Source organism: Eubalaena glacialis, chromosome X (assembly GCF_028564815.1).
Source record: "Eubalaena glacialis isolate mEubGla1 chromosome X, mEubGla1.1.hap2.+ XY, whole genome shotgun sequence".
Classification (NCBI taxonomy): Eukaryota; Metazoa; Chordata; class Mammalia; order Artiodactyla; family Balaenidae; genus Eubalaena; species Eubalaena glacialis.
This window is the reverse complement of record NC_083736.1, coordinates 9,198,995-9,223,215: the sequence shown is the minus strand read 5'-3', so window position 1 is coordinate 9,223,215 and position 24,221 is coordinate 9,198,995. Positions and strand designations below refer to the sequence as shown.

At 38.6% G+C, this 24,221-nt stretch overlaps 1 protein-coding gene across 6 annotated transcripts in view; it reads left to right on the top strand.

Moving 5' to 3' along the window:
- ARHGAP6 (Rho GTPase activating protein 6) overlaps positions 1-24,221 on the top strand; it is a 485,829-nt gene that overhangs the window by 286,356 nt on the left and 175,252 nt on the right. The window contains exon 1 of one of the 6 annotated variants that reach the window (XM_061178425.1): positions 703-799. The exons of the other annotated variants lie outside the window; for them this stretch is intronic. Within the exon in view, the coding sequence (XP_061034408.1) occupies positions 788-799 (12 nt within the window). The 5' untranslated portion in view covers positions 703-787. Of the gene's footprint in view, positions 1-702; positions 800-24,221 lie in introns of those variants that run through there. 6 annotated transcript variants of the gene reach the window in all.

Sequence of the window (24,221 nt, the reverse complement as noted above, 5' to 3'; positions counted from 1 at the left end):
TTGATTACGATTCTTTCACTTCCTGTCCCATGGCTGAGCATCTCCATACTTTGACTGTTTGTCCCACAGTTGTCTTTTGGGCTTGGGAGAGCCAGTTGAGAATATGGATGAACAAGTACAAATCAATCCCCAGAGCAAAAGAACAACATTTAGAGTACAGAGCTCAAGCCTTGATTATGGTTCATCTTTTCCCCAAGAAAAGACAAAGACATTTCTGTATAGATGAAAAAGTATTTGTATGGAGCATTGTATGGCGGAGTGTGTGTATGTGTGCATGTATGTAATGTGTCTGTATGGACGTATGTGTGTGTGTGTGTGTGTCAGGGAAGGGGTAGATCTGTTGTCACATGCATGATGACAGCAAAAATACCCATTAGTTACCGTGGAGCAGGTCATGTGCTGAGTGTTGGACCTGCCGCATGTTTATTTGTGCAAGGGTTTACTATAATGATCACCCAAGCACTTCCAGAAGGAGAAGGTGAGGAGTGATTTGTCAGTGCCTAAGGGTCTCCCAACGTGTGGTCTACAACTGTGTTTGTCAGTGAGTTGTTTGGGCCTCGGCAGGAATTTTCCCACAGAAAGGATGTTCTAACTGGCAGGCTCCCAGGACCGCCTACAAATCCATTTAACCATAACGGAGCTGACGAGCACTGTCAGGGCTGCAGTTGGTTTCCAAATGGGAAGTCAGCCTAGTATTAATAGCACAGTTCCAGCTGCACTTTGGGTCCAGCGGACTTCTGATGGACCGGCCTGGGAACCGAGGCACTCTTTGTAACATTTATAGGAAATGGATTCCTTGGTGAGCATGGTGGGAAGGGAGTACTTTGGTGGCACGAGAATCACGGCTACCCATTTCCCCCTTCTTTGATCACCACCACCGTCGGTGTCCAGCGGGAAAGACTAAGGTGAATCCTAGGGGAATTCTTCTCCCACCTTCAAGCTGGGGAGAGCCTGCCCTGGTCCTCGTCCGCTCGCTTGGCTTGGCTGTTCCCATGTACAGGATATTTGTAAGTTGGGCGTTTCTAGGTCACCTGTATTTAATTGTGTGATACAGATGTTTATTTTAACATAGTAGCTGTTTATCCAGGTAAAATTACATTAGAATTTAAGGTTTATTTTTACTTTAAAAACTTTTTATTCATTTTGACTAATTTCAGCCCTGATTATGTTCTTGTGCTTCTTTAATGGGTTAAAGGCATTATTTTTATGCAAATGGAAAGGGTGTGTATGGTTGCAGTAAAACATTCCGTTTTCTGGTTGTTATTAGGAGGAAATGAGAGAAGTGGGTGGGGCAGTGTGGCGCGCGCGCGCGCGCGCGTGTGTGTGTGTGTGTGTGTGTGTGTGTGTGTGTGTGTGATTTGAATTTGACCAAAGTTATGTAATTTGAATATGACCCAAAGGTGTGTTGTTCAAACCAGCATATGCTTCAAGGTACCAAAGATTGTGTTTGTACTCAAGAGAGTTCTTTTTCACTAGTGTATTTGGAAATATTTCAGGCCATTTTTTAAAGCAGAAGTTATAGACCTAAAAGATTTTTCTCCCCTGGGAGCTCTTTGAATATATAAAAAGTTTTTAAGGATTTTTAAAGGCTAGATGGCAGCAAGTAAATTATTTTCTGCTCATCCTAAGTAAATATCTCTGTGATGTAGGTGCTTCATCAGAGTTATCTTATGAGGTGCATATGACCCAAAGGGAAAATAATTTGTTTAGTAACTTGATTTTCTTCCTTTTTTCTGATTCACAAGTTGTCAAATTCATCCTGTTTGGGGCATTATAAATGTGGGAACTTGCAAATGAGTAACAAATTTACGGTGTAAATCAACTGAAATGTATATGAAATCCTGCTGGATTCTTAGGAGGTCTCTTGGTGTTTCTGAACCACACTTCTCTTTTCTAGGATTCTGTTTCAGGACACAGTCATAAATGCAAAAGGAAGATTTCAGCACCCAATTACATTCATCTTTATAATTTTGGGCCCCTTCAGCCCCTCCCAAACATTGGAAAACTATCTGGAGTTGGAATTGCTGAGACAAGGAAAACTTTTCTTCCAGAGGGTTTTTTAAGGAAAAATTATACTTTAAGGTTATGAGTATAGAATTACAACACAGACAATTCATAATACTTAATAAGCCTCTCTAGATCAATCTGGATTATCTCTAAAATGTCTGTTTCACCCAGCCCCTTAATTACATACTTGGGGAAGTAAAATTGAGTGTACAGAGTTTTCAGAGTGGCAGATCTATTTGGAATCATTCTAACCCAGTTGTTCATTTTGTAGGAAAGGGAACTGGAGACCAGAGGGATTTAGGGACTTGAATAAGGCTGCTGCTAGTGAGGGCAGAGGTAGGAGTGTGATGGCAAGCAACAGTGAGAATGTCTGTCACCTATTAAAGGCCCTCTATTTCCTGGGTTTACTTACATCTTTTCTTTTCACCCTCAGAACAATTTTGCAAGGCATGGATCATATTCCAGTTTTTAAAATGACAAAACTGAAACGTAGGAGGTTCTCTAACTGCTCAAAGTCAATAGGCATTAGGAGGCAGAGCAAGAATTCAAATGCACACCCCCGATTCTGAAGGTCTGGCGTCTCCTGACTTGAGCTGTTTTCCACTGTACCAGGTTGGCTCCCAGGCCTTAGTATAGCCTAAAATCCAAGCAGCATTCCTTTGTTATACATGTTTACAGGCATAACTCATCTTATTGTGCTTCATTTTAGCACACTTCACAGATAATGCATTTTTTACAAACTGACGTGTGGCAACCCCGCGTCAAGCAAGTCTATCTGCACCATTTTTCCAAAACCATTTGCTCACTTTGTGTCTCTGTCACATTTCGGTAATTCTCACAATATTTCAAACGTTTTCATTATTATATTTGTCATGGTGGTCTGTGATCGGTGATCTTTGATGTTACTACTATGACCTGCTGAAGGCTCAAGTGATGGTTAGCACTTTTTAGCAATATTTTATAAAGATATGTACATTTTTAGACATGATGCTATTGCTCACTTAATAGACTGCGTTATATAGTGTAAACATAACATTTATATGTACTGGGAAACCAAAAAATTCGTGTGACTCACTTTATTGCAATATTTGTTTCATTGCGGTGGTCTGGAACCACATCCACAATGTCTCTGAGGTATCCCTGTATAGGTGTTATGTCAAGAGCATCTTTATCTAAGCAACCACTCTGGTTACTGAACTTAATGGGTAGTAGTCTGGGGTATTGGGTCTCCTTACCTTAGTTTTTCTGACAAAAATAATTATTCCTCTCCTACTAGATTCAATAATATTCCAAAATTTGTCTTCAGTTAATACCTCCTTTTCTTCTTTGGAAAATACATACTTTGAAATGTCTAACTCCTTTATTTAGATTTAAAGAAGAGTACAGTCCTTTCTCTCATTCAGTGATTCATCCGTTTATTCATTTATTCATTCAATAACTATGTATCGAATGTCTACTATGAGCAGACACTATTCTAGGTTTTGGAGATACTGCTCTGAGCAAGACAGACACATCCCTGCCCTGCTGTTACTTTCATCCTACTGTGTCAGGAGATAGCCAATAAATAGCAGAAAATAAAGTAAGTGAGATGGTGATAAATGTCCTAGAAACAAAAAATAAAGAAATAAAGAAAAAAATCAAGGAAAGGAGACACCCAAAAGATGGGTGGGAGTTATTCAAAAAGGACTTTGCTGCGAGGGTGTATTTGGGGAGTGTTTGTTATTGCATTATTGGTTCAGTAAAAAATGCTGGTAGGTGTCTATTTTTTCAGCAGTTTCCTTTCCAAAACCATGCTACTCTAAACTCCACCTGTGGTAAAATGCTTATCCTAACTCTGTCTCCATCCTTGTGATACATCTTCCCATCTGCCCCTCGTGGAAACCATTGTTATCCCTATAGTACCCCCCCCCCCAAAAAAAACAGGGTTAAAATGAGTTGCCCATGAATCTTAGGGGGATATGAATAGAGAACAAGACAAGCATAGTCCCTGGGCTACTCTTCCCAAACATCTAATTTACAGGGAAGGAAACCAAATCTCAGAAATGCTGAAATGACTAGCCCAGAATCACATGGCAAGGTGCTCATTATTTCATTTATCCAACAAGTTATGGATGGAGTTTTTCTGGTGGGTCAGGCTACTGAGATGGATCCAGGAGAATCAGCAGTACTCACAGGACACAGTCTCTGACCTAGAGGCACATACAGGGACCTCTGTCCCCAACCCAGTGTTCATTCCTGTATACCATGATGGACAATCTTCTCTCTTTTCCAGGGTCTGAGAAGAATGGTGTTCCCATTTATATTTATATTTCCCACTCTGCATTTCTAGTGTGTTATGGGTTAAATGAGACCATATCAGCTGGCCTGGGAACCAAAACAACTATGTATATTGTTGTTTCCATGGGAAAATGCATTTAGACTTTAAACATCCAGCCATCTTTACAAACTTTCAGACTGGGGAGTGTCTGAGTTGGAAAATATTAGCAGAGATTGTTTAGGGTCCATCGAGGCAACCTCTGGCTGCCCAACCTCCCAGATATTGACCATCTCCTGGGATAAACAACATCCTCTTCCGTCCTAAAGACAGCATCAAATGAGATACAATGAGTAGTAATAGCTTCCTCAAAATTGTATGGAAAAGATTTTCTTCTCTTCACTATGAAGGCAAACTGATGGTCATAAATGTTCACCTTTAGGGAAAAGGTCTTCAAATCGTAATCTGTGGATTGTGCATACCAGCCATTCTGTAGTTTGTCATAGTTCTCTAAGGCTATGGGGATCTACAAGGGGATTGTAGCTCATTTAATCTGTGTTTATTCCATTATCTACGTATGGGACTCACATTTCCGTACATGGCAGTAGCTAGCATAGTACCACAAGTGTGTGTTGAATGGAAAGAAATGTTCTCTTGGCCATTGCATAGGCTAGCAAGTGCAGTTTTCCCATCTTTCTTCCACAAGGTGAATGCCATGGGCGTTTCAGTTCCTGTTCTACATCCCTGTCATCACCTGCTTGATTAGAATGATACTGCTGTAGATAATAATGACTTTGAATTTATATACGCTTCCTAAGGAAACATGAACTTATATTGAACTGCAGTGGATGCTTCACTAAAGTTCAAAGGAATTATGATTATGGTTGCCTTGACAACCATAGTTCTGCACTCTGTTTTATTACTTACCATTTTCCTATTTTGAGGTCATTTTGAGGATATCATTAAGGTTTCATTTTCAGTTTATGAGGCTTCTGGGAATGATACAATTTTATGTAACTACAAAAGTATCCCCTTTTCCTAAAATTTCCCCAAACATTGGAAAGTCCAGGCATGTGAAATAAACTAAAAATAGGCTATTACTTATGCTGACACATAAATGTCATCTTTACTCTCCATTAAGGTAATTATTTTTAAAGGACTGAAAGAAATTGTTACTTTATATTTCTCTTTCGCATACAAATATGACTTTTTTGTTTCTTTCAAAAGGGAAAATTCTTGGTCAATAAATTTCCATACGTGTTTTTACCTATAATGCAGTTATTAAACTGAAAATAGCTATATAAGAAAAATAATTTACTCTAGGAAAGGGCCAGTTTCAGAGATGGTCAAACAGTGATATTTTAACAACACGTTAAAAATTAATAATCAGCACATCCTCTGTTAAGTTTTTTGGTAGACCACATCAGTTTTTTAAAAGAGAAAAGGTGGTAATTAATACTTTAATCTTTATAATTGGTTTATTGGTGTTAAAAGAAAAATATAGTATAAATATACATTATCACATGACTACAATATAAAAAATATTGTAAAACATTTTATTTTGTCCAATTACTTATTTTTTTAACCATTAAAAGTAATCTTTTATTTTTTTTAATTTTATTTATTTTTTTATACAGCAGGTTCTTATTAGTTATCCATTTTATACATATTAGTGTATACATGTCAATCCCAATCTCCCAATTCATCACAGCACCACCACCCCACTCCGCCGGTTTCCCCCCTTGGTGTCCATACGTTTGCTCTCTACATCTGTGTCTCAATTTCTGCCCTGCAAACCGGTTCATCAGTACTATTTTTCTAGGTTCCACATATATGCGTTAATATACGATATTTGTTTTTCTCTTTCTGACTTACTTCACTCTGTATGACAGTCTCTAGATCCATCCACGTCTCTACAAATGACCCAATTTCGTTCCTTTTTATGGCTGAGTAATATTCCATTGTATATATGTACCACATCTTCTTTATCCATTCGTCTGTCGATGGGCATTTAGGTTGCTTCCATGACCTGGCTATTGTAAATAGTGCTGCAATGAACATTAGGGTGCATGTGTCTTTTTGAATTATGGTTTTCTCTGGGTATATGCCCAGTAATGGGATTGCTGGGTCGTATGGTAATTCTATTTTTAGTTGTTTAAGGAACCTCCATACTGTTCTCCATAGTGGCTGTATCAATGAACATTCCCACCAACAGTGCAAGAGGGTTCCCTTTTCTCCACACCCTCTCCAGCATTTGTTGTTTGTAGATTTTCTGATGATGCCCATTCTAACCTGTGTGAGGTGATACCTCATTGTAGTTTTGATTTGCATTTCTCTAATAATTAGTGATGTTGAGCAGCTTTTCATGTGCTTCTTGGCCATCTGTATGTCTTCTTTGGAGAAATGTCTATTTAGGTCTTCTGCCCATTTTTGGATTGGGTTGTTTGTTTTTTTAATATTAAGCTGCATGAGCTGTTTATATATTTTGGAGATTAATCCTTTGTCCGTTGATTCGTTTGCAAATATTTTCTCCCATTCTGAGGGTTGTCTTTTCATCTTCTTTGTAGTTTCCTTTGCTTTGCAAAAGCGTTTACGTTTCAGTAGGTCCCATTTGTTTATTTTTGTTTTTATTTCCATTACTCTAGGAGGTGGATCAAAAAAGATCTTGCTGTGATTTATGTCAAAGAGTGTTCTTCCTATGTTTTCCTCTAAGAGTTTTATAGTGTCCGGTCTTACATTTAGGTCTCTAATCCATTTTGAGTTTATTTTTGTGTATGGTGTTAGGGAGTGTTCTAATTTCATTCTTTTACATGTAGCTGTCCAATTTTCCCAGCACCACTTATTGAAGAGACTGTCTTTTCTCCATTGTATATCCTTGCCTCCTTTGTCATAGATTAGTTAACCATAGGTGCGTGGGTTTATCTCTGGGCTTTCTATCCTGTTCCATTGATCTGTATCTCTGTTTTTGTGCCAGTACCATATTGTCTAGATTACTGTAGCTTTGCAGTATAGTCTGAAGTCAGGGAGTCTGATTCCTCCAGCTCCATTTTCTTCCCTCAAGACTGCTTTGGCTATTCGGGGTCATCTTTTGTGTCTCCATACAAATTTTAAGATTTTTTCTTCTAGTTCTGTAAAAAATGCCATTGATAATTTGATAGGGATTGCATTGAATCTGTAGATTGCTTTGGGTAGTATAGTCATTTTCACAATATTGATCCTTCCAACCCAAGAACATGGTATATCTCTCCATCTGTTTGTATCATCTTTAATTTCTTTCAGCAGTGTCTTATAGTTTTCTGCATACAGGTCTTTTGTCTCCCTGGGTAGGTTTATTCCTAGGTATTTTATTCTTTTTGTTGCAGTGGTAAATGGGAGTGTTTCCTTAATTTCGCTTTCAGATTTTTCATCATTAGTATATAGGAATGCAAGAGATTTCTGTGCATTAATTTTGTATCCTGCAACTTTACCAGATTCATTGATTAGCTCTAGTAGTTTTCTGGTGGCACCTTTAGGATTCTCTATGTATAGTATCATGTCATCTGCAAACAGTGACAGTTTTACTTCTTCTTTTCCGATTTGGATTCCTTTTATTTCTTTTTCTTCTCTGATTGCCGTGGCTAGGACTTCCAAAACTATGTTGAATAATAGTGGCGAGAGTGGACATCCTTGTCTTGTTCGTGATCTTAGAGGAAATGCTTTCAATTTTTCACCATTGAGAATGATGTTTGCTGTGGGTCTGTTGTATATGGCCTTTATTATGTTGAGGTAGGTTCCCTCTATGCCCACTTTCTGGAGAGTTTTTATCATAAATGGGTGTTGAGTTTTGTCAAAAGCTTTTTCTGCATCTATTGAGATGATCATATGGTTTTTATTATTCAGTTTGTTAATATGGTGTATCACATTGATTGATTTGCATATATTGAAGAATCCTTACATCCCTGGGATAAATCCCACTCGATCATGGTGTATGTTCCTTTTAATGTGTTGTTGGATTCTGTTTGCTAGTATTTTGTTGAGGATTTTTGCATCTATATTCATCAGTGATATTGGTCTGTAATTTTATTTTTTTGTAGTATCATTGTCTGGTTTTGGTATCAGAGTGATGGTGGCCTCATAGAATGAGTCTGGGAGTGTTCCTTCCTCTGCAATTTTTTGGAAGAGTTTGAGAAGGATGGGTGTTAGCTCTTCTCTAAATGTTTGACAGAATTCACCTGTGAAGCCATCTGGTCCTGGACTTTTGTTTGTTGGAAGATTTTAATCACAGTTTCAATTTCATTACTTGTGACTGGTCTGTTCATATTTTCTATTTCTTCCTGGTTCAGTCTTGGAAGGTTATACCTTTCTAAGAATTTGTCCATTCCTTCCAGCTTGTCCATTTTATTGGCATAGAGTTGCTTGTGTAGTCTCTTAGGATGCTTTGTATTTCTGCGGTGTCTGTTGTAACTTCTCCTTTTTCATTTCTAATTTTATTGATTTGAGTCCTCTCCCTCTTTTTCTTGATGAGTCTGGCTAATGGTTTATCAATTTTGTTTATCTTCTCAAAGAAGCAGCTTTTCGTTTTATTGATCTTTGCTATTGTTTTCTTTGTTTCTATTTCATTTATTACTGCTCTGATCTTTATGATTTCTTTCCTTCTGCTAACTTTGGGTTTTGTTTGTTCTTCTTTCTCTAGTTTCTTTAGGTGTAAGGTTAGATTGTTTACTTGAGATTTTTCTTGTTTCTTGAGGTAGGCTTGTATTGCTATAAACTTCCCTCTTAGAACTGCTTTTGCTGCATCCCATAGGTTTTGGATCATCGTGTTTTCATTGTCATTTGTCTCTAGGTATTTTCTGATTTCCTCTTTGAGTTCTTCAGTGATCTCTTGGTTATTTAGTAATGTATTGTTTAGCCTCCATGTGTTTGTGTTTTTTACATTTTTTTCCCAGTAATTGATTTCTAATCTCATAGCATTGTGGTCAGAAAAGATGCTTGATATGATTTCAATTTTCTTAAATTTACTGAGGCTTGATTTGTGACCCAAGATGTGATCTATCCTGGAGAATGTTCCGTGCGCACTTGAGAAGAACGTGTAATCTGCTGGTTCTGGTTGGAGTGTTCTATAAATATCAATTAAATCTATCTGGTGTATTGTGTCATTTAAAGCTTGTGTTTCTTTAGTAATTTTCTGTTTGGATTATCTGTCCATTGGTGTAAGTGAGGTGTTAAAATCCCCCACTATTATTGTGTTACTGTCGATTTCCTCTTTTATAGCTGTTAGCAGTTGCCTTACGTATTGAGGTGCTCCTGTGTTGGGTGCATATATATTTATAATTGTCGTATCTTCTTCTTGGATTGATCCCTTGATCATTATGTAGTGTCCTTCCTTGTCTCTTGTAACATTGTTTATTTGAAAGTCTGTTTTATCTGATATGAGTATTGCTACTCCAGCTTTCTTTTGATTTCCATTTGCATGGAATATCTTTTTCCATCCCCTCACTTTCAGTCTGTATGTGTCCCTAGGTCTGAAGTGGGTCTCTTGTAGACAGCATATATATGGGTCTTGTTTTTGTATCCATTCATCGAGCCTGTGTCTTTTGATTGGAGCATTTAATCCATTCACGTTTAAGGTAATTATCGATATGTATGTTCCTTTGACCATTTTCTTAATTGTTTGGGGCTTGTTTTTGTAGGTCCTTTTCTTCTCCTGTGTTTCCCACTTAGAGAAGTTCCTTTAGCATTTGTTGTAGCGCTGGTTTGGTGGTGCTGAATTCTCTTAGCTTTTGCTTGTCTGTAAAGCTTTTGATTTCTCCATCGAATCTGAATGAGATCCTTGCCGGGTAGAGTAATCTTGGTTTTAGGTTCTTCCCTTTCATCACTTTAAATATGTCATGCCACTCCCTTCTGGCTTGTAGAATTTCTGCTGAGAAATCAGCTGTTAACCTTATGGGAGTTCCCTTGTATGTTATTGGTTGTTTTTCCCTTGCTGCTTTCAATAATTTTTCTTTGTCTTTAATTTTTGCCGATTTGATTACTATGTGTCTCGGCGTGTTTCTCCTTGGGTTTATCCTGTATGAGACTCTCTGCGCTTCCTGGACTTGGGTGGCTATTTCCTTTCCCATGTTAGGGAAGTTTTCGACTATAATCTCTTCGAATATTTTCTCTGGTCCTTTCTCTCTCTCTTCTCCTTCTGGGACCCCTATAATGCGAATGTTATTACGTTTAATGTTGTCCCAGAGGTCTCTTAGGCTGTCTTCATTTCTTTTCATTTTTTTTTTCTTTATTCTGTTCTGCAGCAGTGAATTCCACCATTCTGTCGTCCAGGTCACTTATCTGTTCTTCTGCCTCAGTTATTCTGCTATTGATTCCTTCTAGTGTATTTTTCCTTTCAGTTTTTGTATTGTTCATCTCTGTTTGTTTGTTCTTTAATTCTTCTAGGTCTTTGTTAAACATTTCTTGCATCTTCTCGATCTTTGCCTCCATTCTTTTTCCGAGGTCCTGGATCATCTTCACTATCGTTATTCTGAATTCTTTTTCTGGAAGGTTGCCTATCTCCACTTCATTTAGTTGTTTTTCTGGGATTTTATCTTGTTCCTTCATCTGGTACATAACCTTCTGCCTTTTCATCTTGTCTGTCTTTCTGTGAATGTGGTTTTTTTCCACAGGCTGTAGGATTGTAGTTCTTCTTGCTTCTGCTGTCTGCCCTCTCCAATTACTTATTTTTATCTATAGGAAAATTTTATATGTTTACACTCTAAGACAGGAGGTATGAAAGTTTTTTGCAAAGGGTCAGATGGTAAATATGTTAGGCTTTGAGGCCACACAGGTTTTGTTGCAACTACTCAACTCTGAAATTATAACTGAAAACATCCAGAGACTATATGTAAAGGAACAGACCAGGCTGTATCAAATTAAAACCATATTTATAGAAACAGATAGCAAACTGGATTTGGACCCGGGCTGCAGTTTGCCAACTCCTACTCCAGGAGAAAAATTGTTTTACTTACTTATCTGATCAAGCCCACACATGTGTATGGTAGGACTTCAAGGGAATTGGGGTTTTTTTGTTTTTGTTTTTTTGTTTTGTTTTGTTTTGTTTTGTTTTGGCCACGCCACACGGCTTGTGGGATCTTAGTTCTCTGATCAGGGATTGAACCCATGCCCCCTGCAGTGGAAGTGCAGAGTCCTAAGCACTGGACCGCCAGGGAGGTCCCATAAATTGGTTCTTTTGAAAGATGCGCCTAAAAGGCTGTCCTTTCACTGTCTTATGTAAGATGTCACAGGTGCTACCATATTGGTTTCTAGAAATATTAGAAAGGAGTACAGGAGGGTAGTAGCAGATATTTCATAATAGGTTGCTTAGTTTAAACCCTGGTAGAACATTTGACAAAAGTAAACTAATAAGATTTCCTTACATGTTGGGCAAGTTCAAAACTGGTCTTGAATGTCAAAGGCCTGACGTCTCCTACCTGCATATGCCAGCAATGTAAACTGAGCCAGGCACTGTGAGATGGAGCCCCTTTGCCTATAGCTGGTTTCACCATCCTTGTGGGGTCTTCTTGGTCACCTTACACCAACTAAAACATGTTTTGTCCTTTATTTTCCGTCAGAGTATTCTCTAGTGCTTTGTTCAAACTGATTTTAGCATCTTCTTTTAGTTTTAATCAAATATTTCAAACATTAAGAAAAGTACAGAAAAAAATCAAACAAAAATCTGTCACTCAGATTTAATAACTGTTAACATTTGGTATTGTTTGTTTTAGATATTTTAATCTTTTTTTTTTAAAGAAATAATACATATGGACACAGTTGACTTCTATACCAGACGTTTAATATATATGATTTTTCTACATTCTAACAATTTTTAAAGAGGCAATTTATTTTCAGATGGATCTGCATTTTTCCTACTTATTAAAATGAGTTCTTGAGAGCCAAGAGGATGGAAAGATTAGTGATTTGATCTTAGATGTGCACATTATCATTGGTACACAGTGTGACCAATTTGATCTGATTTGATACAGTTTTCTGTCCATCCAGGACTAAAGAATGCTACGAGTTTACTTCCAAGAGAGACTTTGCGAATTCCCCATGTCTCTTCCCTATTGTAGATGAGATGTGTGTCTAAGAGACAGTGAATATAAGTCATCCTAATTCATAATCAAGGGCTGAATACAGCTTTTCATTTCCATAGCAACTTTTTCAAATGCATTATTTTTGTCTGCTGCCCTTAACACAGTTAATGCTTTGTGGAACAAGTGCTTTCACAAGCGCTCTCTCATTCAATCTTGGGAATGTCCTATGTGGCGGTTAGAACAAATAGTATTGCACTCATCTCCTAGATAAGGAAATTAAGGCACAGTGATGTCAGTGCAGTGCTTCTAGGTCTTGGCTGCACCTTAACACCACTAGGTGAGCTTTGAAAACGTACCTGTGGCTCCCTGAGCCCACCCACAGAGATCTGATACAAGCAGGCTGGGATGGACCAAAGGCATTAGTATTTTTATTGATTCTTCTGTGCAGCCAAGGTTGAGAATTTCTGCTGGGCTAGTGGAACTGGTCCAAGTTATTTAACCCTGTGGTTCTCAAATGGGAGCTATTTATTCCCCCCCCCCCACCTTGGGGGGACATTTGACAATGAGACACTTTTGATTGACACAACTTGGTTGAAGATGCTCCTGGCTTCTAGTGAGTAGAGAGACCAGGGGTGCTGCCAGAACATCCTACAGCCCTGCCTCCCAACATAAAACTATCTGGCCCCAAATGCCACTATGTCAGTAGTGCTGAGGTTGATAAACCCCGACTTAACCTTTAAGTGTTAGACTGAAGTTCCTCTGACTCTAAGCCATTGTTCTTTCTTCAGTCCCAAGTTGCTAGGTTATTCAAATTAATCATCCTCTTATTTTTGCTCTAATAATGCATTTTTTAAGTAGATTGCTTTTTGAAGCTAAAATGTTTACAGTGACTTTTAATTTTTTCAGCAGCTAGGTGGTCTTGTGTCATAACCGCAGTAGGATAGGCAGGAATCCTACTTTTCTCGGAATACCAAAAGTAACACAAAACAAGCAAATAGACAAAAAAAGGACACAACATCAAAAAGAAGAAAAGAGCTATTTCTCAACTTAAGTATATATATGATCCCCCCCCTCAAAATACGAATTATATAAAGCAGTGGTTCTCAAAATTGAGTATGCGTTGAAATCCAGTGGAGGGCTTGTTAAAACACAGCCTGCTGGGCCCCACCCCCAGAGGGTCTGATTTCGTAAGCCTGGCGTGGGGTTCAAGCACTTGCATTTCTAAATTTCTAACAAGTTTCCAGCTGAGACAGAAGCTTCTGGCCCTGGGAAAACACTGAGAATTACAGATGTAAAGTGTGTTTCTATAATAGCTTTTCAAATGCATATTAACCTCAGGACTATCTATTAAAGCAACAAGTTAATATTCCTAAAAATGCAAACACTATTTATCATAGTATACACATAACTTAAAAATATAATCCATCAATAAGTACAAGGACCTTCCAGTTCTATGATTACAATCAGGACAGACCTATGGAATTAAACCTTTTGCGCCCACTTCTAAGAGCAACAGGAGCTAGCTACAGGAAGCTTGGTGTTAAGAACAAGTCTAATGTTATGAATGTACAGATCTCCACCTGATCAGAAATGAAAAGATGAAAATTCCCTGAGACATTTTAAAAAGCGTCTGGGCAAAGAGAAAGTTGATATTTTCTAAGGTACGTGATGCACATTCTTCAAATAATAAGTAGATGCTTAAATCAAAAATGACGAACAAAAGTTTACTAGTTTTGGACACATTAACATATGATTGTAGAAGGGTGGATGGATATCTAAAATTTCAGTGAAATTTATTGCCTATCCATAAAATAACACATATTAATTCCTTAATGAACTGGAATATTAGCATAGGTGGCTAAATAATCTTAGAGTTAAATATGGAATCTGAAACCTATTTCAGGTGTTTCAGGAACAAGTCAATTATTCTTCCGGTTCATCAGCCAATGACACTTTATTTATTTATTTATTTATTTAACATCTTTATTAGAGTACAATTGCTTTACAATGGTGTGTCAGTTTCTGCTTTATAACAAAGTAAATCAGCTATACATATGTCCCCATATCTCTTCCCTCTTCCGTCTCCCTCCCTCCCACCCTCCCTATCCCACCCCTCTAGGTGGTCACAAAGCACCAAGCTAATCTCCCTGTGCTATGCGGCTGCTTCCCACCAGCTGTCTATTTTACGTTTGGTAGTGTATATATGTCCATGCCACTCTCTCACTTTGTCCCAGCTTATCCTTCCTCCTCCCCGTATCCTCAAGTCCATTCTCTAGTAGGTCTGCATCTTTATTCCTGTCTTGCCCCTAGGTTCTTTATGACCTTTTTTTTTCCTTAGATTCCATATATATGTGTTAGCATACGGTATTCGTTTTTCTCTTTCTGACTTAGTTCACTCTGTATGACAGTCTCTAGGTCCATCCACCTCACTACAAATAACTCAGTTTCGTTCCTTTTTATGGCTGAGTAATATTCCATTGTATATATGTGCCACATCTGCTTTATCCATTCATCTGTTGATGGACACTTAGGTTGCTTCCATGTCCTGGCTATTGTAAATAGAGCTGCAGTGAACATTTTGGTACATGTCTCTTTTTGAATTATGGTTTTCTCAGGGTATGTGCCCAGTAGTGGGATTGCTGGGTCGTATGGTAGTTCTATTTTTAGTTTTTTAAGGAACCTCCATACTGTTCTCCATAGTGGCTGTATCAATTTACATTCCCACCAACAGTGCAAGAGGGTTCCCTTTTCTCCACACCCTCTCCAGCATTTATTGTTTCTAGATTTTTTGATGATGGCCATTCTGACCGGTACGAGATGGTATCTCATTGTAGTTTTGATTTGCATTTCTCTAATGATTAATGTTGTTGAGCATTCTTTCATGTGTTTGTTGGCAATCTGTATATATTCTTTGGAGAAATGTCTATTTAGGTCTTCTGCCCATTTTTGGATTGGGTTGTTTGTTTTTTTGACATTGAGCTGCGTGAGTTGCTTGTATGTTTTGGAGATTAATCCTTTGTCCGTTGCTTCATTTGCAAATATTTTCTCCCATTCTGAGGGTTGTCTTTTCATCTTGTTTATGATTTGCTTTGCTGTGCAAAAGCTTTTAAGTTTCATTAGGTCCCATTTGTTTATTTTTGTTTTTATTTCCATTTCTCTAGGAGGTGGGTCAAAAAGGATCTTGCTGTGATTTATGTCATAGAATGTTCTGCCTATGTTTTCCTCTAAGAGTTTGATGGTATCTGGCCTTACATTTAGGTCTTTAATCCATTTTGAGTTTATTTTTGTGTATGGTGTTAGGGAGTGTTCTAATTTCATTCTTTTACATGTAGCTGTCCAGTTTTCCCAGCACCACTTATTGAAGAGGCTGTCTTTTCTCCACTGTATATGCTTGCCTCCTTTATCAAACATAAGGTGACCATAGGTGCGTGGGTTTATCTCTGGGCTTTCTATCCTGTTCCATTGATCTATATTTCTGTTTTCGTGCCAGTACCATACTGTCTTGATTACTGTAGCTTTGTAGTAGAGTCTGAAGTCAGGGAGCCTGATTCCTCCAGCTCCGTTTTTCTTTCTCAAGATTGCTTTGGCTATTCAGGGTCTTTTGTGTCTCCATACAAATTGTGAAATTTTTTGTTCTAGTTCTGTGAAAAATGCCAGTGGTAGTTTGATAGGGATTGCATTGAATCTGTAGATTGCTTTGGGTAGTAGAGTCATTTTCACAATGCTGATTCTTCCAATCCAAGAACATGGTATATCTCTCCATCTATTTGTATCATCTTTAATTTCTTTCATCAGTGTCTTATAATTTTCTGCATACAGGTCTTTTGTCTCCTTAGGTAGGTTTATTCCTAGATATTTTATTCTTTTTGTTGCAGTGGTAAATGGGAGTGTTTTCGTAATTTCACTTTCAGATTTTTCATCATTCCTATATACTAATGATGAAAAATCTGAAAGTGAAACCAATGACACTTTAAGGAGAGCAGCAATTTAGGTGATGTGGCTTGTGATTTTCTTAAACTAGCCTTAAGTTAGATATTACAGCATATTTTGTAGGTGAAAAACCTAAACCCCAAAGTAGCAGAGTACACGTCCCTTATTTTCTACAGCAAGAGCTCATAGAAAATAGAATGTTCTCTTATCTCTGCCTCTTAGATGTTTTCTGAATCCCTTGATAGTGAAGATTTTGTTATCTCTTTCTAGAACCTGGCACACTTCCTAGTACATACCAAGGGATAATTAGGCTTTCACTGAATTTACTTAAATGGGTTTGTGAGAAGTTCATGCATTTCTGTATTTCATGAATTTCATGTCATATATTTCAGTCCCATTTAAATTCAGGATCCTGACAAAGAAAATCCTAAAGAGGATCCAGTCTATACTGTCCAAAGTACAAACTTTAAATTATGAACTAGGGATTGAGAAAAATAAAGGGCAACTATGGGAGAATTTTCCAAGAAGTAAGCATTTCTTGTTGTATTGGTATTGATGATATATATGGCAGTCAACAATGACCAATAAGGATGTAAAAAAAAAAATGATAAAACTTCCAGAGGATAACTAAGTAACCCTGTACTGTAAAATATAAAAATTAAACTTCTAAGAGAACAAATAAAATCTAAGAATTGAAAAATGTACCCAATAGCATTGTTCTGCTGCAGTGTTTAAGAGCAAACCAAGAAGTTGCTATGGCATTGACTTACGCGTGCATAGCAACAGAGCGAGCTCAGTGATTCAGCTTGATAAAAGAGGAAATTAGCTCACCATTTCCCTTTCCCTAAATCAGTCAGATATCCAAATATTTCATGTTGAAATGGTATATCCATCAACATGTTCTAATGGATAAAAGTCAATAGTGGGGGTGGGGTGGGGGAAGGTCACAAGATGAAATTTGTATGTCATGTGCGTACTTCAGAGAATGCAACTCATGTCTAAAGAATCTATTAGTATCTCTGCATCCTGCTTTTCCCCCATTGAATGTGGTTTGTCGGTGGCTTATATTGGGTGAATATACAATGACCAGTAATAATTTGGCAAAAGACAGCAATGTATCAGCCCATATAACTTTGTTCTAATGAAAGTTGACCGTGGTATATTTTGAGAAAGAAACATTGTTGGGCTGTGAAACTAATTCCCTGCGTGTAACAGCCCTCCAGGGAAGTGCTAGATTATGCCAGCATAATATGTGAAGTTTAGTCATTATCACTTGCACAAAGCAGAGGTCAGCCGTGGGTGTATGCACAGGAGACACCACTGGAGTGAGCCAATACAAACAGAGCCAAATGTCACAGATAAATGCTGACATTTTATCACGTGATTATTTTTAATATTATTTTACCACAGTGTCTTTTCTTGTATTGTTTATCCTCCACATCTTTATTTTGTTTCCGGTTTCCTTTCTTTAAACTGATAAATGAGAATTGGGGAAGTATGGTTTGAGTCACTACTTGACCATGAACACGGGCAGTTAATGGACCCCACAGAAGAGCCCCGAACCTGTGAAGCTTGGATTCTTAGATTTATTCTGGCTTGACTTAGGTTTCAGAAACATACAATTTGATTAATTCATTTTTAATTTATTCAATACATACAGTAAAATTCATCTTTTGGGGGTACAATTCTGAGTTTTGACAAACACATAAAGTTGTGTAACCACCACCACAATAGGGACCCAGAAGACTCCTGTCACTCCCCCCCCACCCCACAAATTCCCTCATGCTGTCCCTTCGTAGTCAACCCCTCCCTGTACCCCCAGGACCTGTCATCCACAAATCTGTTGGAGCTGTTCTGTTTTGACTGTTTTTTTCTTCTCCATTCATTCATACAACAACCATTTATTGAGAGTCTACCATGTGCCGGGCTCTGTTTGAGGTGCTGGAAGATGAAATGGTGAATAAGACTAGCATGGAGCTTTCCACGCAGAAACAAGATAATGAACCAAAGTAAATCAGTAATTCCAAACTGTGGTAAATGCTGTGTAGAAAACAGATTCCTATGATAACAAGTATCAGAAGCTGGAACCTAATTTTAGATAGAGCATTAGAGAAGGTTGCTCTGAGAAGCTGGCATTAAATCTGAGGACTGAAGGATAAGAAGCCAGCTATGTGAAATGAGCGAGGGGTGGGGACACATGGGCAATCATTCCAGACAAAAGGAACAGTATACGCAAAACGGAGGGTCGGGAGTCGAGTGAGAGAAGGGAGCAATGGGGTCAGGTGCCGTGGACAGATAGGCAGGGCCCAGCTAAGGTGTATCTACTTCATTCCCTTGCAGCAGGACACCATCGGGATAAGTCTATCTCGGGACGATCTGATTGACGTTTTGAGTTCTGTGTAGAAAGTTGGTTGTTGCAGAGCGAGAATGGACACAGGGCGGTTACCGGGCCATGGCAACCATCCAGTTGACTGTTGATGGAGGGTTAGGCTTGGGCAGCAGCTGTGGAGATGAAGAAGGGTTGGATTTGAAATATATTTTAGGGGTAGAAGAAACGGGACTAGGTGTTTGATTGGATATGGCATAAGGGGCTGGTGAAAGAAAAGGAGGAATTAAATTCAACTTCCAAGTTCTTTCTTGAGCAACTGGGCAGATGATGCCATTTACTGACATGAAGAAAATATTGAGAGAGGAACAAGGTTGTGGGGAGAAAAATAAAAACTTTGGGTTTGGGACAGTTTGAAATAGAGAAACCCATTAGACATCCACATGGAGATGTGAAGCCCCTAGAAGGATACACACACACACACACACACACACACACACGCATATATTTAGAATTCAGAGAGCTTGGAGCTGGAGAGAGAAAGTTGTGTCATCACTTAAATATTAATTATTTATTATATTGTTAATATATAATTTAAACATATTTGTATATTTATTATTAATATGATTTTATATGTTAACATTAATATTATATTAATCCATATAACAAATATGAATTTATTCACTGATATATACTGAGGGCCCACTGTGGGTGAGACTCAGGTGAGGAAAAGGGGATATGATGGTAAAGAGGAACCTGCATGATCTGAGGCAGGCTGGCAGGAGAGAGAGCGCTTCCTTAAGCAGTCTCACATGTGCGTGTAAAATTAGAGTGACAGTAAGTTCCGCAGAGGAGAGGGTTCTGTGAGAGGGCATAATAGGGAGATCTGACTTAGTCTGAGTAGAGACGGGGTTCGGGAAAGGCTTCCCAGAGCACTGGAGAATGAGGAGTGGGGAGAGGGTATTGGGTAGAAGAAAGAGCATGGATGAAAGGTCATGTGACAGAAGACCAGCGATTTAGATTTGGGTTCTCAGATGTCAGATATACTGTGATTTCAATTTAGGAGTCCAAGAGTACATCCCAGGAGCATGCATTTCCACAAGCCCTTCAGGCAATCCATTTCTTCAACAAATATTCATTGAGCACCAAGGTATGCCTGGGACTCTTCCAGGTGCTAGGAATTCAGTAATTAATGTGAAAAGTTTCCTTCCTTCATGGAGCTTGTTTCTGGTGAATCTGAGTCAGGAGGTTCACAGATCCTGGGCACATCTTGAGAAGGTTTGACTTAAGAGATGTTAGCCTAGAACAGAGCCATGAGGCATGCCATCACTTAGAGCTCTAAAGGAGGAAGAGCAGCAGCAAAGAAGCTAGTGATCAAGTGGCTAGTGAAGGAAGAAGTCAGGAAAGTGGTGTACATAAGCAAAAGCTGAGAGAGGAAACGGATTCAAGATGGCCGGGTCAGTGGTCCACTAATGGTGCTGAGGGGTCAAGTAGAACGAAGGCAGAACAGTCCCCCTTGAACTTTACAACATGACATCATTGGTGATCTTGACCAAACCAGTTTTTTTTCTGAATAGTGGGAGTAGAAAACAGACTTGAGTTGTGTTAAAGAGTGACTGGGAAGTGAAAAGTTGAAAGTGAGAGGATATTGGCAATTCAAAAGTTAAAAATTGCCGACAACTCTAGAGAAATTTGCCTTCATCTTGGGACTTCATTATTGTCCTGCAGGAAAGAGTCCTGTGGCAGTGGTGAGGTTAATCTATTTCTTTTAGCCTAATCTGTCCATCTGAAAGGAGGAAAGTAATAATTCATTCCAAGAGTGAGATTGTTGACGGTGAAATGGGGTAGTATATGCACGCAATGAATCCTCATTAAAAGTAATGGCTTACTAAATATTAAGCGAAAGCAAAAATAAGATCAGAATTCTTCTTATTATTAAGTGATTTTCAAGGGAGGAAATAGGAGAGGTCAAGCAACTTGCCCCGATCACACAGCTAGTAAGTGGCGGCTGCTAGAATTGGAACCCATGTCTTCTGACTTGGTGCTACGCTGTGCTTGCTCCACTTGGTGTTATAATTTTATTCCTCTCCAGAATTGTAATCTGCTTAAGTAGAGACTGAGTGTCTGTCGACTTTGTATCCCCACCACCACCACTGCATTTACCCCAGTGCCTGGCACAGGTAAAGCTCTCCACCGTGAGTGGCATCAAAGTGAAAATCCCAGACTCCTGGCTCAGCCTTCTTGGGCTGCTCTTGTTTCTGACATTCCAATTTGTATTCAGGAGAAGTGCTTTTGACTTCAGACCCCCAAGCTAATTTGGTTACACATAGCAGCAGCGGAGGAAGTGTGGCAAAACAGGGGTAAGGGTGGAGAAAGCACTTGAAAGTGACAGTAGAAATGGTATAGTGTTTGCAGAAAAATAACGTGTCTGTATCTTATTGAAAAATAAATACACTAATAATAAAACATAAGGAAGCAAATAAAACTAACTGATTATTGTTAGGTGTCTATATCCATATCTGCCTGTCTGTCTATCTATCTCCATCCTGGTGCAGTTTTTTCCTCCAAAAAGAAATACTGCGATCATCAGAGATTACCGGTAGGAAGATTCCCTAGAGGAACAGACATCAGGAAGCATTCTCAGGACCCATTAAGGAGCCTGGGGACAGTGGGCTCTAGGAGTCCTGTGGAGGGAGAGCTCGAAAGCTGTCTGTCACTTCTTGAAACAAGGGACTGTAAGAGGTGAAGTAGACTTACTCTGTGCTGTCTCCCTGGGATCTTACTGACTCAGAGGAATTAAGTAGAACAAGCATGTGGAGAATGTCCAGGGATCGTACTTGGTTCCTTTATTTCCTGTAATGGCAAGAAATGGCTTCCTGCAGAAGCTGTGCATTCTGGGTCGTCACTAGAGTCAGGGGTGAGCGTTTCCTGGGAACTGGAGAAGGGAAGTGAAACCAGACCATCCCCAGATTCCTTCCCAAATCTCTTGAGTTGAATCATTTGAAATTGCCATTTTTATAGATCCAAAATAGTAAAAAAAATTAACCATTTCATACAGTTCAACCAGAAAGTATAATCCTGATACTACAATGCAGAGGTATGGATGGTGGGAGACCTTCTTGCTGATTTAAAGATTGATCAGTTGGTAGAAGTCTGGGATGATATATTAAAGCCTCTCAATTTTGTGAGCCAGATGAAAGGCATTCTTCTTCCTGACTCTATTTGTATAGTATATTTGATGAGAGAGTGCCAGCATCGTCTATTTACTACCCTCCTTGCTCAGTGATTATGTGAAAAGAAAGGAAAAAGCTGGGGGTGATTGTCTAGACAGTCTTAAAATAGCTGCTCCCAGGTGCAAAGGAAGCAGTAAAATGCAGACAAAGTATGAGTGTCCTTTGCCAAAAATACAGTGTGTTTGAACTTTCATAGGTTCCCTGTAAATTCTGAAGGAGAAAATGGCCAGAAGACTAAATCCCAATAATTATGATCACTAGTTACTCTAAGAACTAGTAGAAATGGTATAGTGTTAGCAGAAAAATAACATCTGATTGAAAAATATACCACCACTTCACACAGAGGCATTCTCTGCATGCTAAATTACATAGAAATTTTTGAGATAATTATTTGGATAATTTAGAACTAAAATAGTCCAGGCTAAAATATTTAGCTGACTGAAACACCTGTGCAAGCTTTAATTTAAATTATACAGAAAATTGGCTTCATTTTTCACTTCACAGTGGAGGTCTTGCAATAAAAAAACAAGATAGTTGATGTAAGTCCCCCATCAAGTCATATTACATTCTGTAGCATTGGTGCAGTTAATAAGACTGCATTGAATCAAAAATGCATTTCTGGTTAAACAAACTGTGGTATTGGGTCATACCTTAGAATACAATTCCACAGTAAAAACGAATGAGCTATTGATACACTCAACAACTTGGGTGGATCTCAGGGACCTTATGCTGAGCGAATAAAGCCTGTCCAAAAAAAAAAAAGCTACATGCTATATGATCTCATTTATGTAACATGCTTGAAATGGCAAAATTATAGAAATGGAAAACAGATTAGTGGTTGCCAGATTTAAGGTGGTGGATTGAGAGGGAAGTGAGAGTAACTATAAAGGGGTAACATGAGGGATCCTTGTGGCGATGGAATGTTCTGTGTCTTGACTGTTGTGGCAGTCACATACATCTACACATGTGATAAAATTGCATAGAATTAAATACACACACACCTTCACACACACACAAATGAGTGCAGGTGAAACTGGTGAAATTTGTATGGTATCAATGTCAGTTTCCTTGTTGTGACATTGTATGCAAGATGTTACCACTGGGGAAGGCTGGGTGAAGAAGGGTACAAAAAGGCTCTCTATTATTTCTTCCAGCTGAACATGAATCTACAATTATCTCAAAATAAAAAGTTTAATTAAAAAATGCATTTTCTCAAAACCATTGAAATTGGGTCAAACCCTGGGTATTAATGTTGGAAGAAAGGCTCCTTGATGTATTCACTCCCCTAGACCTGGGGATGGAGAAGCCCTCTGAAATCACCGGTAAGCCAAACCACATGTATATCAGTGGGTAGGCTCTCTGCACTGTGGACAAGGGAATGCGTGTACTCTTTAGAACATTTTAGTTTGCTTTGTGTGTTTTGCATCCTAAAAATTTGCAAATGAAGGTGAATACATGAATACATCGCTAAGATTCATCAGCACTCTAAATACAGGAGTAAACCAGATGTCATTGGGAGGCTCTGTAATGGGAAGTACCAAAAAACCCTGGATAATTTGAGTTTATTCAAATTGAGAAGGCCTATTTCTAGGGGATAGGTCTAAGAGAAGCCTGTTGAAAATAGGGGTAGCAGAAAGACGGTCACTGAGCGTGAGCTACGCGTCTAGTTCTTGTGAGAACACTTAGCTAAACCTTTAAAATCTATTAAAGGAACTGAAATGAATAGATTAGAATGAGAAGTAAACATATCAGTTGGAAATATGCTTGTACTTAGGTACTTTGCTCTCATTCACTTAGCAATATGCTGAATTTTGTTAGCTGTTTATACATAGCTTCACAGCTGATTTTAAAGTCAGCCATAGCTGGTTATGGCTAATCACTTTCACTTGCCCAGAGAAGTCCAGTCGACAAATAGTTACCAGTTATCTTCCCCATAACAACACTGGGTGAGGTGGAATACCAGGATTAGGCCAAAAGTGCTTCTCTATGATGGCTTCAGACCTCCAAAACTAATAAAGTGAAAGAATAAGACATAGTAAATCAACACCAGCTATATAGCATTTGAACTCAGGTGGAGAGTTTGGTTCGTGGGCCCAGCTGCCTTTACTTTGCAGCTCGCAGAGCCCTGTGTTCGTCCTACCTGTCTTAAGCAGTTTCACTCGTTTAGAGTGTGAGCCGTTGGCTCATTTCTTCTACTTATTTTATTTAACAAACTCTTCTAAAATACTGACCATGTGCCAGGCACTATGAGAGCATCATAAATATTAGTTCATTTTAATACTCAAAGCAAACCTAGCTTATTTGCCTTTTGAAGATGAGGAAACTGAGGCACAGCAAGGTTAAGTCACTTACCCAAAGTCACACAGCTAGTCAAGTATGCTTTCCTTTTGGGATCCGCCTCCAGATGCCAGTCTCTATGATCA